This window comes from Agelaius tricolor, unplaced genomic scaffold (genome assembly GCF_023055355.1).
Source record: "Agelaius tricolor isolate 1412-34295 unplaced genomic scaffold, bAgeTri1.0.p SCAF_22, whole genome shotgun sequence".
Classification (NCBI taxonomy): Eukaryota; Metazoa; Chordata; class Aves; order Passeriformes; family Icteridae; genus Agelaius; species Agelaius tricolor.
In genome coordinates this window covers 14,608,271-14,621,431 of record NW_027269282.1, presented here as the reverse complement: position 1 = coordinate 14,621,431, position 13,161 = coordinate 14,608,271, and the positions used below count along the sequence as shown (strand labels likewise).

The 13,161-nt window shown below is 46.1% G+C and overlaps 1 protein-coding gene and 1 long non-coding RNA gene across 3 annotated transcripts; both read right to left on the bottom strand.

Annotated features, from left to right (window-relative positions):
* Window positions 1–231: 231 nt before the first annotated feature.
* Window positions 232–1,192, bottom strand: LOC139599087 (uncharacterized). Its single transcript, XR_011682150.1, has 2 exons — window positions 784–1,192; window positions 232–629 (listed from the first exon to the last, which is right to left on the bottom strand). It is a non-coding gene; the product is annotated as an uncharacterized lncRNA (long non-coding RNA).
* Window positions 1,193–4,074: 2,882 nt separating this feature from the next.
* Window positions 4,075–12,184, bottom strand: NAA20 (N-alpha-acetyltransferase 20, NatB catalytic subunit). 2 transcript variants are annotated; one of them, XM_071446089.1, is made up of 6 exons: window positions 11,846–12,184; window positions 11,683–11,707; window positions 11,504–11,594; window positions 10,170–10,305; window positions 9,066–9,211; window positions 4,075–4,433 (listed from the first exon to the last, which is right to left on the bottom strand). In XM_071446089.1, exons 1-6 carry the CDS (start codon window positions 11,896–11,898, stop codon window positions 4,267–4,269), a joined length of 618 nt encoding a protein of 205 aa, XP_071302190.1. In that variant the 5' UTR covers window positions 11,899–12,184; the 3' UTR covers window positions 4,075–4,266. The 2 variants fall into 2 exon arrangements, with proteins under 2 accessions (XP_071302190.1, XP_071302191.1); XM_071446090.1 differs by lacking the exon at window positions 4,075–4,433 and adding an exon at window positions 7,442–7,770 and having other exon boundaries at window positions 11,846–12,167.
* Between the last annotated feature and the right edge of the window lie 977 nt (window positions 12,185–13,161).

Genomic DNA, 13,161 nt, shown 5'->3' with positions numbered 1-13,161 from the left:
TTCCACCGCTCCACATTGTTTTGGGCCAGACTCATGTCAACATCATTATTCCACACCCTGGGGTTTTATGTCCCCACTGATCTCACAACTGGCGTTTCAGCCCCAGTCCCACAACCCTTACTGAATTAACATCAGATATCTAGTAAACAAATCAAACCAAAAAGATGTAATAAAACAAGCAATAATAAAGTAACACAATAAAGAAAAAAATCATTCTAAGTAGAAACAAAATAAAGTAATAAAAATGCAAAAAAAGCAAGCTTTATTCTTCGTATTCTGAACAATACTTTAAATCCAGAAACCGCGAAACGGCTTCTTCCCGGCCCCCAGTGACAGCAGCCGGTTCCCCCCCCGCGCCACTCCAGGCCGCACACCAGCCGCCAGCTACCCAAGCCGCGCAGGGCGCGGCAGAAAGAACTGGACACGACCGGCTCCCAGATGCTGCCGCAGGCGTCGCGTCTGTGCTCACCAGCGCTCCCCCGATCAGCAGCCACTGGGGTCCCGTCCTGGCGCAGCGCCGCTCCTCAGATCGCGCATCCGCAGCTCCCGTCGCTCCCACGGCGCCGCTCCTCCGATCGCGCAGCCACAGCTCCCGTCGCTCCAACTCCGCCGCCGAACTGACGCCTGCGCTGTCTCAACGCACGCTATTTATGCCCCAGGGCCGGACCAGCCAGCCAATCACAACCCGAGGCAGCGCCTGCCGGCCCCACCAATCCCAGCCCGCCCATTCCCGCCGCGCTCGGCTCCGCGACCTCCCGCAGTCCCCTCAAGCGCTGCTCCTACCGCCGCCATTGCAGGGGCCGCGTCCGCCCGCTCCCCGCCGTCTGCCCGTTTCCCTGGACCAGAATCTAATCCCGACCAGGACCTGAACTGGAAGCTCCCGGCCGCCCTTCCCGGCCCCAACAGCGCCTGCCGAGGCAGCGGCAGCGGGAACACAGCTCCGCCGGCACCCAAAGCGGCGGTGGCGGGAGCGGCGCCTCAGGCGTACGGGGGAGTGGGACTAGGCTGAGGGGCCGGGCCGCGACTGAGCGGGCTGAGATTGGCGGGACGGCGCCCGGATTGAAAGGGCGGCTGTGATTGGACAGGGCGGGCGGAGAAAGGCGGGCCGTGATTGGCAGGCTTGGGAGCCGTCAGGCTGCGGCCCGTGGGAGCGTGGGGTGGAGACCGGGCTGCTCGAAGGGTCCGCGGGCGCCCGGGGGTCCCGCTCGCGAGATCCCCCCCTGTCCCCTCCTCCGGCCCTCTCTCGTGCCCAGGTCCCGGCGAAAAGACCCCCGCAGAGCCCCTCGGGGCGGGGAGGGGTGTAGCCCGGGAATGGTTCCGGGTCGTAAAGGGGGACTCTGCGACAGCAGCCCGCACCAGGAAGTGGCGGCAACAAGGTGAGGAGGGGGCTCGGCAGCGAGGAGGGCGTGCAGAGCCCGCTGCGGGCTCTGGGCGCCTCTTCTCCCGCACTCCTTCCGCTTCTGCGGAGGCTTGGCCTGCCCTGACTGGCCGAGATCAGCACCCTGGCCAAAGTTAGGTGCCCCGCGTCCCCCTGCCCGCCGTCTGCCTGCTGCGGGCCCGCTGCTCACCCTCGTTTTCCCCCACAGTTGTCGGATGTTATAGATGATAAAACAATATTGGCTTTCACATTCATAGATTAGCTTTTTGCATCACAAGTATTCTGATATGGTACAACTTATACTTACTTTTAACTGCTTTGTATAGTGTAATATGCCAGTTTATGTATGCACTGTATATTTCATATGAATAGTAGTGTGATAAATATATTATATCGTAGGCTTTAACAAAATGTTAAAATAGAAACTAAAACACTGCTATGTAACTAACTCAGAAAATGGTGCAAAGCAATTATTCTGTTTCTTATAACTCGAGACTGCCCCTACTAAGTGATAAGATAACAGTGACAAAAACAGAGCTTAAGCATCCAGGAAGGATTTATCGACTCTTATCGGCATTATCAGGGAGTGTGAAGCAACAGGATAAAACTACAGGAAGAAATAAAATATGTAGACCTAATTTACAGAATGTTCTGCAGACAAGTCAGCGGTTAAAACCAAACAAGAGAGTTCCTGGAACATCAAAAACTCAAAGGAATGTTTGAATAATGTGTAAGCTAATGAATATGCATGTAACCTCAGCAATGTATTATATAGTGAACATGATTTTAAGCTACCTCTCTGCTCTTCGGCTGTGTGCTAAAAGCATCCCAGTGCTGGATTATTTTGTCCTTTTATCCTTTATTAAACTTTTAAAAATTTTACAGAGTGAACTCTGTTTATCACATCAGTGAAGCTTAAGCTGATCTGCATCCCAGTGCTTCGGGATGTGCTGGGGGAGGCCATCGAGGTAAGTGTGGGGCTACCGCAGTGGAGGCCAAGTAGTTCAACACCACAATAGCATAATCAGCATCATTAATTAATTTTCTGTTCTTCATGCAAGCCTCAGCGTTAAGAACGCTACCAGCCTCTACTAGCATTAATAATATGCATAGTAAGTGTTATTTGGGTAAGAATTGTTAGTGTTAACACTGGTAGTAAGTGTGTTAGCTGGTGTTTACTGTGAAGCTCTGCTCTCCCACAGTATGACAAGATCCTGAAGCTGTCCTCAGGTGCAAAGTTAGGTGAGTACTGCTGTCCTTACCACAATCCCCCAATGGAGCCATGCTCCAGAGATGGGCAGCAATGAATCTGCAGATGCCTTCCCAAGGTGACAGAGCTCGCCCTCCCTCCCGTCTGCAGTCAGGGGATGTGAAGGCAACCATTGCTGTCCTCAGCTTCATCCTCTCCAGTGTAGCCAAGCACAGTATAGACAGCGAGTCTCTGTCAAGTGAGCTGCAGTAGCTAGGACTGCCCGAAGACAGGGGAAACCCTCAGGGTGGCACCATGAGCCAGACCTGGTGGGATGTTGCTGACAGTTCCCAGCCCTGCCTTCTTCACACCCAGATGGAGGGCAGGCTGCCTGCTGTGCATCCCAAAGTTACCTGCCTCCAAGTTACAACAACCTCTCACTTGGCATGAGCCCTATACATTTTTTTGATTGTATCTTTGAAAGTGAAGTGAGAGGATTTTACACCAGTCAGTAGCAAATATATGCATGAGTAGAGTCACTCAAGCTTCACCTAAATATAAAGAAATACTATAAAAGTAAGCCAAGAATGGAGAAAAAGTTAGTGAAGGCACCATCATAACTGCTGGGATCAGTCAATGGGCTGAGCCTGTCTTCTGCCCCATAGGAACACCTGTTGGGTTAGAAATGCACTCTGCCTGCTGAATATTTTTATTGGGGACTACAGCTTGTCTGTATATTGCTTTGAGTAATTTTTTGCAGTTAAATACTATCACTGACAGATACCATCACCAACAATTCCTGAACCTTAACCTGTCACAATTTTATATTTATAATAAGAGTATAGTTCATAAACTGTTCCATAAAATTCCAAAGTGTGACTCCTTCATGGGTGCTAGCAGTTGCCAGCAGCAGGTAACATATTCAAATAAGAAGTCCTACTGAGGGGTCATAAAGTGGGAAGACCTGCTGAGGGATCTCCATTATGATCTTGGCCTATTTCCCTGAATGTCAGTCAAACTTCAATCCAGCAGGACTGCTCAACAAAGGGTCCCTGTAACAGGACACTGATAGACTGGTCAGGCACAAGGGTCTCAGCTTTCCTGGGGCACTGACAGACAAATTAAATACTAAGGGTCAAGGAAATCTTCCCTTTTCACATGACAGTTCTCCAACCATGAGGTTTTGATTCCTTGCAGAAGCTCTAAGACTGCAGACATATACATGCCACTAGAGCCTGGAGCATGAGCCTGCCTAGAAAACTGTTGGTAGCTACTCTAAACATGATCACTCACTCTTTCACACTCCAATGACAATATTTACTAAAACTCCCTTACTAAGTCTTCCCTTCAGTGAAAGCCTGCACACTTTGTTCAGAATACTGCTGTGGTGGGTGGACCCTGGCTGGATGGCAGGTGCCCACCAGAGCCTCTCTATCAATCACTTCCCTCCTCAGCTGGATAAAATATAAAAAAGGTCATGAGCTGAGATAAGAACAGGGAGACATCAGAGGGGAAAAAAGGGAGAAATTAATTGAATTAATTACCAATCAAAATCAGAGTAGGATAATAAGAAGTAAAATAAGTCTTTAAAACACCTTTCCCCCATCCCTTTCTCCTTCCCAGGTTTAACTTTATTCCCCATTCTCTCACTCCTCCCCACTAGTAGTGCAAGAAGATGAGAACAGAAGGTACAGTCAGTTCACGCCACTGCTTCCCCCTCAGGAAGAGGAGTCTTTGTGCTGCTGCAGCATGAAATCCCTCCTACAGGAGACAGTTCTCCATTAATTTCTCCAATATGGGTCCTTCTCATGGGCTGCAATTCTTTATGAGCTTCTCCTCCTAAACTCTTCATGAGTTGCATTCTTCCTAAAAAAAACCCCAAGAAAACCAGAAATTATAAAAGCATGTCACCAGCCCTGAACACGCAGTCCAAAATCATGAACTTAAATACTCCCTGTGTTCAATGCTATTCTCTGCACAGTATCTTCAAAGCATCTGTTGCTTTAGATGCCCAAAACCACCTGCTGAAAACAAGCTGAGATAAGCTGAAAGAGCCTCTTCACTGAAATAAGAGGAGAACTCTTATCCTAGCTGATCCCAGAGAGAGAATGAAGGCCCTTAGCAAAGGCTGGGGTTAATATATCCCTGGTTGTGCTGCCTCTCATTTCCACAATATCCGGGAAAAGGGAGGGGGCAAATCCTACCAGCTATAAAAGCCCTCAGAGGAACTGCAACTGTATGGCTCCTCTGACTAAATTCAAGGTGGGTAAAGGGCTTGATGAAGGAGAAAACTCTTCAAGGAAATGACAGTGCTTTGTTTCTTACTGCAACTGCACTAAGAAAAAGGGCATAAAACTGATAAGAAGGTTTGTGTTTTGGCAGTATAGCTAGATAAGTTTGATAATTTGTTGTTAACTTGCATAATTGTTCCCTAGTGATTACTCAGTAGTAGTACTCCAGGTGTGACTAAGCAGGGTGGAGAAGAGTACTAATATGAATAGTGTAACTCGCACTGGGACCTCTAATTTGACCTATATACGTTATAAATAAAACCAAGAAAAAAAAAATAAGACTCCTGGGTAGTGGGAGACTAGACTGTGGGCAGTGCTAGGCCCACACTGATGTGCCATTTGGTACTGGGACATGGGTAGGAGCACCCTGAAATGTAGATTTAAACCCTTAAAATGCTGAAAAAGAAGAAGCTTCCCTCAATTAAACCCCTTAAATTGAGGGAAAGGTGGGGCTTACGTCCACTTGAACTGATAAAATGGCAAATAAGCGGCTTCTTCCCTTTAATTTAATCCCCTAAACTACTGGAGAAAGGTGGAGTTTTCCCACTTTAAATATCTCTGGTGATGGGGAAAGGAGGATTTTCCCTCAGTTCAAACCCTTTAGAAGGAGGGACAACTGGGCTTCCCCCTCAATTTAAACCTTAAGATGATGAAAAGGAGGAAGCTACCCTTAATTCAAACCCATAAAATAGCATCATCAAGGTTTTTGCCTTCCATTTAAACTGGAAAATAATGGAAAATGGGGATTCCCTGATGATTAATACCCCCAGCACCATGGAAAAGGCAGGGTTTCCTTTAATTGAAACCATTAAAATTGCAGGGGAAGCAGATTCCTCTTCAATTTAGACACAGACAGTTACAGAAAAGGGAGCCTTTTCCTTTATTTTAAATTCCTTTTCTCCTAATGGCCCATCTCTTTTCTGGGAGGGAGGGGGGGACTGACCAGATGAAAGGGGAAACTTGAAAGTTTCCCTCTGGGACCACACGTGCTGCTCTGCCTGCTCAGGTTCTGTCTCTTGGCATGAGGGCTTTTCCCTGGACTTTTTCTAGGAGTGATGCTCCATGCTCAGGTGCAGCTGGCTGCTCCCCAGCCCCTGATGGATCCTGTAACCACTGATCCTGGAGGGACTCTCGGGATGCCTGTGTTGCCCCCTCTCAACTCTCAGCTCCCTGTGCAGGTGTGCCCGTGTAACCCTCTGAAAGCAGCCTCTGGCAAGAGCTGCCCCCTCCTCATCCTCACTGGTCACACCTGGGGCTGCTGCACCTTCGAGTGGGGGGGGGGAGGTGGAGAAAAGTCCCGGTCGTCGTTCCCTTCCCTACATGGCCCCTTGTCTGCCCCTGAAACACCAGAGTGCTGGGCTTTCCTTTCCGTGGAAAAGAACCAGCATTCTCATCCTGGTGCCCGTGGCCAAAATTGTGGATTCTGCCTCCAAAATTCCGTATGTCCTAGCTTTGTAATTACCGAGGAAATTCTCCATGGACCGTAAGTGATTACTGGTAATTTTTCTTCTGTAATCATTACTTAACTGTGTTTCTGTTGAAGCGTTTGACACATCCCTTGAGGGGTCATGGGTTTGGCTGTGTTGTTTATGACTAATCCTGATGAACCTGAGCACCCCCATGCTGTTGTGCCCTGAATTTCAGTGAAATATATAAATGCTCCCTTTGCCTGCTCCGCAGTCTTTTGCTGTGCATCTGCAGGGAAAAGATTTACTCCATCCTTTGATCCCGACCACAGCTCTCCGGCCCAAATGCCAGGTCTCACAGACACAAACTAAGCAGACAGCTACTACAAGTGTTTGCTTTTAAAGTAAAATTCTTATTGCATCTGGCTGTACAATTAGAATAAATGCATGTATTGATGGTTACCAGAGGAAAGCTTTTCAGACAAGAAAATATCCATTTTGGTAGCACAGATTCCATTTTGACAATATTGCATTCTTTTAGGTTTGGGAATCCTGACCACATAAGAGATCTGAAAACTGGTATTTTGCAGTTTGATACTTTTAAATGAGGTAATTTTGATATTTTGGAACTTGATATTCTGGTATTTTGAAATGGAATTATTTTGGTATTTTGGAACTTGGTATTCTAGTGTTTTGAAACTGTGTTATTTTGATATTTCTGAACTTGCTATTCTGGTATTTTGAAATTAGGTTGCTTTTGTATTTTGGAACTTGGGTTAGGTTAAAATTCTGGTATTTTAAATCTGTGATTTTGAAACCTGGTTTTCTATTATTTTGAAACTAGGGCTCAAAACTAGGGTTTTGAACAAAAATACACCTAGGGTTGTGTTTTGGAACCTAGTTTTTTGTAGGGGGAGTTTTTTGTATTTCTGTAGGCGGGGGATTTAGTATTTTTGTACCTGAGTTTCAAATATTTTTGTAACCTGGGGTGGGGTTTTTTTGGCAACCTGTGATTGGCAGGGTTTTGGGGCATCCTAGTTGAGTGTCCTGGCTTAATTTGCCTTCTTTCACCACAATTAACTTGGCATGGGAACTGTTAAATCACAGACTATACAATGAGATGCTTCCTGAAACAGAAATAAATTTTAGCTGCAACAAGAAAACCAAGAAAAGACCATACAGGAAGTAATTCCATTTTAATAGTCTCCAATTCTCCAGCATGTGAAAGGAAAAATAGAGTAAGTGTGGCAGTATACAGGCATTACCAATAGAAGCAGTGTTAGTCAGCTTCTCAACATTGCTTTTATATGTATTTTATGGGAAAAACATTTGGCCTAAAACTTCTTATGCATAAGTTGTTGGGGGTTATAGGAGACAGAACCTGACCCTTGGTACATTGCATGAGAACCGCAGCTTAAAGTTACTCAATGTCTTCTGGTCTCACAGGATGAGGCAGAGGTATAACTGATTTCTTCTCTGTATCTCTGGAAAGAGCTTTTCTCATATCTATAGCAACAGGAAAAAATGCTATTATAGTAATTCATTGCACAAAACCATATTAAGTGAATACTCCATTAAAATAAGATAATTTTTAATCAAGAAAATTTACTAGAATCATAAGACTACCTCAAGTTTGAAAGGACCCATAAGGGTGCAACTCCCTGCTCCACAAAGTACTACCTAAAATTATACTGTAGGATTAGGAGCATTGTGCAGATATTCCTTGAATTCTGATGAGCTTGGTGTCATGACCCTTTCCCTGGAGAGACTATTGCAGTTACCAACCACCCTCTCAGTGAAGAGCCTTCTAACGTGCACTCTGAACATTCCCTGACACAGCTTTGCTCCATCTCCTCATGTCCTGGTCACCGGAGGGAGGAGATCAACACCCTTCTCTGCTGTCCTCAGAAGTTATAGACTGTGACAAGGGCACGCATCAGCTTTCTCTTCTCCAAGTGGCACGAACTCATGGACATAAGCTGCTCCTCCTAAATCTTGCTCTTGAGACCTCTCACCATCTTGGTTGCTCTCCTCAGGACACACTGCTGTCCTTAATGTTGCTCAATGGCAATGATATCAACTGATATAAAACACTGCATGAAACTCACCCAAATGGAAAGGAAATGACAAGCTAAAGAGACAAATATATGACTTAAGTCACATGCAGCAATGGTAGATGTCTGTCTGTCTGAGCCCTTGTATTTTCACAGTGCTCCTACGTATCAAATAAACAGTGCAAGAACAGAAACGATACACAGCCTGGCCATGTAACCCTTTGGGAGGATAATTTTAAAAAGGACCTAGAAAGAGGAAGCACTTGGTAGTTCACTTTTGTTAACCTAATTAACATTAACATACTTGAATTTCCATGTTCCTTCCCTTTTAAATTGAAAATGGTACCCAATTCTTTGCCGTTGCTGAACGCTGACAATTGTTAATTTATACATAGACATCTGAGAAAAACAAAGTTTCAAGTCCCTGTTATGGGATGAAAGGAAGAAAGCACTGACATTCCTTCTCATTTATTCTTGTTCTGTGGTTGATTTTGCCAGAGATGCTACAAAATGTGTAAGTGGCACGATTAAGTTTAGTAACTGACATAATCTTAATTAGGGAAAGTTGCAAAAATACAAAATTCCCATTAATCAGCAACTATCTGAAATTGTTTATATAATTGTTTCAAATTGTTTCATGTTTTTTAATGTGTTTCATATAAAAAATAGTAACAGTCTTACAAACAATCCCAGCAACCTTTAACATGAGAATAGTTCCATTCAATTTGAGACCAAACAAGAACTTACCATAAGCATCTTCATCTGGCTCCCCACTGCTAGCTGAGTAGTACTCTAAGACTGTTCGGTACACACTGTAGCCTAGTTGCTTATACATATTTACAGCAACCTGATTTGATACTCTCACAAAGAGATCGACAAAAAATCCACCCTTTCTTTAGCAGGGGAAGAAAAGAAACAAACAAAACCACATTAAGGAATAGCAGGTAAATGTATTTCTAAATAACAACTCATAAATGGTAATGTAACACAAGCAAGTCCAATGTAGTATACTAATTAAACATCTTTCCCAATGTAATAACAGATACACTCATTTACCAAGGGAAAATTCAATCATAGACAAGGATTTAATTTTATTTTTATCACATGGCCATTTTTCACCAGTCAGTGGGTTCAGAAATTTGATCAGAAAGAACAAGACAAGTTAAATGCCCCCACAGGCCTAAATCCAATTTAAAAAGTATCCACATTTTGGATTGCTTGGATTAGGAGAAGTGGAATCAGTCACAAAATTCAGTTGCCTAACAGGAGACAATAGACCCTTAATTCCACAAGGCAAATTTTTCAAAACAGCATACTACTTTCCAGTCTTATCAACCATAGTGGGGTTGCCCTACTAGAATCAGCTAAGGACATTTCCCAGTGGGTTCATCTGACACTAAATTATATTTTCTCAGGTACAAGTAACCAAGCAGGGGATGGCAAGTAAACTAAGATACTCTCTGCAGTACAAAATTTGTTCAGGATTGTGCCTGAGGGCATTGCACAAAGCCCACAGTTACTGAACAAGTATGTTGGAGGCCCTACAGGAAACAGTGCTGATGTTTCACAAAGCTCATTTTCTGTCAAGGAATGTTCTTTTATACACTGTCTCTACTGGAATTCAGGCTATTTCCTCCTCCCTCTGGCAAGTCAGCTTTCAGAGAAACCCTGAGATTTTAAACTGCTAAGCAACTTTCACAACTCTTTTTCTCCAACTATGAGGAATTTCAGAAAATCAGAACACCACGTAAAGCAAAATTTTGCCACGTAAAACAGGGACAGGTTTCTGTAGAAATACTACTTTTAAATGTTACTTTAAAAGATAAATTTAAAGATAGCCATACTACTCACTTTTCTGAAATTTCTTCCAGAAGTTCCATCAATTTAGCAGCCAAACCCAGCCGTCGAAATTCTGGTGCAACAGAGAGAGCAGTAACGTGTCCATGCCATTCTTCCCTAGCCACAGAGCCTTCGGCTTTGCCCATGACTGTGAACATACAGAGCATCAGCACAGCAGCACCTTTGGAGTAATGCACTGCCTGCAGCCAGACAACTTCACAAGAGGAATAAGCCATGGATAAACACATGATACAATGGTTGTGGTAAAGGCTAAAACAGGGATGTCTACCTTTTCACTCTATGATTCAGCAGCCACTAAAGATGTCATTTCACTCAAATATTACAGCAGTTTCTTGACTAGTGTAAAAAAACACCAAACAAGTTTGCAAATTCCTTGCTTGAGGTGACTTCTAAATGCAAATTTTAAGCAATTCTCACAAGTCTCACTGAACCAAAATTTGAAATCTGACTGAAATAAAGGAGGAACAGAGGGCTAGAAACCCAAAATTACCATCCCAGCAACTATTTGAGACTTTTGGAGATTATGAGGGAATAGAGCTTGGGATGCTTTGCCAGTCTGGCAATAGAAAGCTAAGGCCCTGCAAACACAATATGTTTAAGGGAAAAAAAAAAAAAAAAAAGAAAAAAAAGTGGAGGTGGGGATGGTGTTTTGGGGGGCTTTTTTCTAGTTTCTCTCCTTTCAATCCAATGTTAGTTTATTAATGAACATTCACACTTCCACCCTGTGCTTTTAATAGATATCGCAGTCACTGCTAATAAGCAACAAGTGTGGTGGATACAGAGAAATGTTCTATACAGCACACATACTTTCTGCTTTAGTATGTCAAATACTTTTAGTTCCTGGGTCCCTGCAAAAACCATTACTCTGCCCCCCCCCCCCCCCCCCCCCCCCCCCATCTCCTGGCAGTTCTCTTTGACATGATTTCTGAAAAACAAAAATATTCCACAGTAAATTAGCAAATGACATCCAGGCCCAGATGTAAAGAGCTTTCCTTTACAGGGCAATGCAAAACGCAAGCCCAGCACTTTTACTACCTGTGGGTAGGGACTTAATCTTCCAGATTACAGAAATACCCATTCGCCAAATACGGGTGGATGATACCACAGCCAAGGCTCCTCGCTGCGCTAGGAACATCAAACTGGAAGCTATGGTCATGAGTCCTGCATAATACCCCAAGACATTTAAGAAATGGGAAGATGCAACGCAAGGTTCCTCTTCCATGTTGGACATTTGGTCAACGCGAAGAGTAAGAAAAGCTCCCGCGTTATAATCCCCGAAGGAGGCAACGAAGGGAGACGTTACCGCCGGGACACCCGGCACTCACTGTAACCCATCAGCTCCCCGCCGGGCGCCTCGGCGACGATGAAATACTCGGGCCAGTGGGCGAGGTACTGCAAGTAGAAGGGAATCCCGTACTGGGCGCTTGGTTAAGGAGTAACTGCGGCCGCCAAGGCTGCGCCTCCCGCGCCCGACCCCGCGCCTCTGCCCCGGCGGGAAGGATACAGTCTCGGTCAGCGGGTCCAGATTGCTGTGGAGGAAGAGAGTGCGGCGCTCAGCACGGGCCAGGGCCCGGGCCCGCCCGGCCGGCGGGGCGCCGGGAGGACGCCGCGGGATGGGGAAGCGCGCAGGGGCTCGGGGGCAGGAAGAGAGGACAGCCGGCGCTCACATGTTGTTGAATCGGAAGAGGTCGTCGCAGGTGAAGGCGCGGAGCGTTGTCATGATGATGGTGATCACGACGCTGAGCGTGACGGTGATGGCGCTGCCCCGGAAACGCTCGCGCGCCCAAGGGCCACTCTCGCCGCGGAAAGGCGGCAGACGGGGCGCTCCCGCCCCCTAGGCCACCCTGCCCCGCCCCGCAGAACCGCCCCGGCCCGCCCCGCGCCTGAGACCTGCGGCCGCGGGCCGTGCTGAGGAGGGGCAGGGCTGCGGAGGGGGCGGCCGCGGGATCCCTGACCGACAGCAGCGGGCGGGCGGCTGGCACGGCTGCGCCGAACCGTAGTGGAATGGGGCACGCTGAGGCGGGGCCCAGCGGGGCCGCAGTAGCAGGAGTGCTCTGAGCTTCTGCAGCTCCACCCCGAGCACTCACAGGCTAACGTAACACGGCGTGACCGTAGGATGCGAGACTACCATACGCAGAAAAAACAACTCTGCCTCTGGACAGATGCCGCCGGAGGAGGCATCACGCTGGAACTGCAACACCGATTTAACCGGGATGCTGCTGCCATCAGCAGTAGATGCCTCTTCATGATTTGTAAAAACACAGGGCTGGAGGTATGCCAGCCAACACGGACCGATTCCACAATAATTCTGTCCTCAGTAGTGGACTATACTCCGCTCACCTGTTGCACGCCATCTCCTATGGCACCCAAAAAAACAAAGAAACAAGGTGTCCACTACGCCCATAAGCATTCACCTACTCCACATGGCCAGCTGTGCCATTCCTCTCACTTCATTCAAATGCTGAGCTATTTCTGAAGTTACCACTGCAAGGGACCCAGATCACTCTAGTTATTCTGAAGAAAGATTTGCCCAAAAGTTGGAGGCTATACTGTGGGTTTGATTTTTGTCCTTGAAAATTCTGCATAAGATGCAGTGAATGGAGTTTGTGTACATGTTTTGGGACAATGAGAGAGGTTTTTCTTGACCTGGAATTTGGAATCAGGAGATGGCAAGGCTACTCCAGACAGAGCACAGCCTGTCAGTTTCGAGATCTGTCAAATTTCTGATAATTTAAGGGTCAGCGTTTTGGTAGGAGAAGGTGGATTCAAGGTCTGTAGTTGTGGTGCAACAGTGATGTGGGATTTCAGAGCTGCCAGACACAGGAAGAGACTACACTTTTCAGGACGGTAGTGGAGGTGTGAGGGGGGATATACATATATATATATATATATATATATATATATATATATATATATATATATATATATATATATGTGTGTGTGTGTGTGTGTGCGTGTGTGTATAAATAAACTTGGGAGATAT

Excerpts from the sequence above, each read along its gene's own strand:
- NAA20 (XM_071446089.1), bottom strand. The coding sequence starts at position 11,898 with ATGACAACGCTCCGCGCCTTCACCTGCGACGACCTCTTCCGATTCAAC. Across the intron at positions 11,595-11,682 it reads TGGACCCGCTGACCGAGACT|TACGGGATTCCCTTCTACTT; the intron begins GTATCCTTCCCG and ends CCAAGCGCCCAG. Across the intron at positions 9,212-10,169 it reads CTGGAAGAAATTTCAGAAAA|AAAGGGTGGATTTTTTGTCG; the intron begins GTGAGTAGTATG and ends CCCCTGCTAAAG.